Source organism: Engraulis encrasicolus, chromosome 12 (assembly GCF_034702125.1).
Source record: "Engraulis encrasicolus isolate BLACKSEA-1 chromosome 12, IST_EnEncr_1.0, whole genome shotgun sequence".
Taxonomy (NCBI): domain Eukaryota; kingdom Metazoa; phylum Chordata; class Actinopteri; order Clupeiformes; family Engraulidae; genus Engraulis; species Engraulis encrasicolus.
In genome coordinates this window covers 34,744,618-34,747,117 of record NC_085868.1, presented here as the reverse complement: position 1 = coordinate 34,747,117, position 2,500 = coordinate 34,744,618, and the positions used below count along the sequence as shown (strand labels likewise).

Here is a 2,500-nt window from a genome sequence, read left to right as displayed (position 1 = left end):
CCAAAAAACAAAAATAACCTGATAGAGATTATGCGTTCTTCCACCCAGCTAGACAGGTTCTGTAGCTTGATTCCATACAAGAACAGCCATGAATTAATTTTGGATCATTCTTAATGACTCTTTTACAGTGTGGCTTGTAGGCCCATTGTTTCTCCTCTGCAGATTTTTCAATCACAGAATCCTGGTATCTTCTCAGAATCTTCTGGAACCTGAGGAACCTGGGACCTAACCTGACAAACCCAGTCCCAACATGGAGCTGTGAATCCCAGGTTCAGAAAGTAAAAACCCTGCCACAAATTTGATCCAACCAGCTCTGAATCAGGTGATGAGTCCTCAAGACAGGTACACCTGTATCATTTGATACACCTGTATCACCTGTCTATCTATCAGGGTTTTGACTTCTGAAATGGGTTTTTGACACTTCTGACTTTGACACTTGACTTGACTTGACTTGACTTGACTTGACAGGACCTCCATTAGGGATGAGCAGCTCTGACCCATAACATGCAGAAACACACATTGGGAGAACAAGACACACATACACACACACACGCACACTCACGCACATGCACACGCACACACACACACACACACACACACACACACACACACACACACACACACACACACACACACACACACACACACACACACACACACACACACACACACAGGGGCAGGTACATGAGTGTGTTGCTTAATCAAACAGGTCTGTTTTCACATCTTTCCTTTAAATCGTTCAAAAAAGAATAATAAAGGGAAAAAAAATACAAAGATTAACGGGATGATATATTTCAGCACACATCAACAGAAAGAGCACAAGCGGAGTAATTGTCATATTTCAACTCAAAAACAACCCAGAAACGGCTCCTGTCCCTCGTCTTTCCAGCGCCATTGGGAGCTCCTCGGTCCTCCAGTCACGACTATTTACAATTTCTTGGAGTCGTATGTACGTCATAAATACATTTTTCAGGCTGGGAGGCGTGTGGGTGTATGTGAATTTGTGTGTTCCTGTGTGTGTGTATGTGAATTTGTGTGTTTGTGTGTGTGTGTTTTGGTGTGTGTCTAGCTCGTGGTGTGCTGTGCTGTGCTGTGCTGTGCGCTCAGCCGTAGTCTCGTAAATATTAAAGTTGCCATGGGAATACTGATGCTTGGCTGATTTGGAGCCGGTAGCTGGTAGAGAGAGAGAGAGAGTGTGTGTGTGTGTGTGTGTCTGCGTGTGTGTCTGTGTATGTGTGCGCGCGCGCAACATAAAAAGCCATACCCCTCCTGAGTTTTCCACCCCTCGTTATAACGTTCCTGACTCCATCATCCATCAGGCTTCGACACTTTCCCAGAATGCTCGGATTTGTTTTGGTTAAAGTCTTCCTTCTAGAATCTTCCCTGAACTACATTCACAGATTACTCCAGGCAGAGGTCAGTCACACACCATTGCAATCTCTGGGAGAAACTCCAAGCAGGCTGGAGCACTTCACACACACACACACACACACACACGTACGCACGCACGCACGCACGCACGCACACATACACACACGCGCGTGCACACACTTACACGCACACACACACACGGATACACACACACACAAGAAACACAGCCAGTGACACACACACACACACACACACACACACACACACACACACACACACACACACACACACACACACACACACACACTGAATCTTCAAGGAGGTTACCACAGTCTCAAAACTGTCCATCTGCTGTCACTTGTTATTACATACACCCTCCACAAACCAATATGCAGTCATTTGTGTGTGTGAGAGAGTGTATGTATACTGTTGTCTACAGGTTGGACCAGTTGGGTCCACCTTACACCAGACGTCCAAACCCCACTTCACCCTGCCCACAAACTTTCAAACAAAGCTCCAACCTGCAGAATGCAGTCCCAACCATAGTCATCCGCCCCTATCCCAAATAGCCCCCCAAAAAGTAGTCCAACCATTGGCCGCTATTTACCAAAACCCCACCCATTCCTCACCCGGTCATGCGTGTGTCCTCTACACGGGTGTGTGGGTGGAAGTTCACCCAGCATCCAACATCTTTCACCCCAAAACCCCCACCCCAGCGATCCCCGACCCCTGCCCATCCCGTGCGTCCATGGGGGAGAGGCGTGGGGGAGGGGAGCAAGGGGGCGGGGGTCCTATACGCGGGTGGTGGAGTGTCCGTGGGGCAGGTTGGTGCTGTTCTGGCTGCCCCCGTAGCTGCCGTAGTTGTGCAGGGGCTGCTGCATGGTGGCCAGCGAGTTGGGGATCATGGTGATGGTGCTGGGCGTCATGAGCGGCACGTCGTCGGGCGAGCGCCGCAGCGTCAGCGCGTAGTCGGGCGGGCAGGTGAGCCGCAGCGTGTCGTGCGGCGCCAGCGAGTCGCAGTCGTGGTGGTGCTCGCGCTCCTGGTGCTCCAGCTGGTGGTGCTTCATCTGCAGCGACATCAGCTCCTCGCTGGGCAGGTGCGACACATCGTTGGAGCCGGCCACGCTCG

The 2,500-nt window shown here is 50.6% G+C and overlaps 1 protein-coding gene across 2 annotated transcripts in view; it reads right to left on the bottom strand.

Moving 5' to 3' along the window:
- Positions 1–2,162: 2,162 nt before the first annotated feature.
- The window catches only part of nlgn4xa (neuroligin 4 X-linked a), a 170,189-nt gene continuing 169,851 nt past the window's right edge, over positions 2,163–2,500 (bottom strand). For both annotated transcript variants that reach the window (XM_063212098.1, XM_063212099.1), the window contains one exon: positions 2,163–2,500. This exon is cut by the window's right edge and continues 620 nt beyond it. In XM_063212098.1, the coding sequence (XP_063068168.1) occupies positions 2,163–2,500 (338 nt within the window).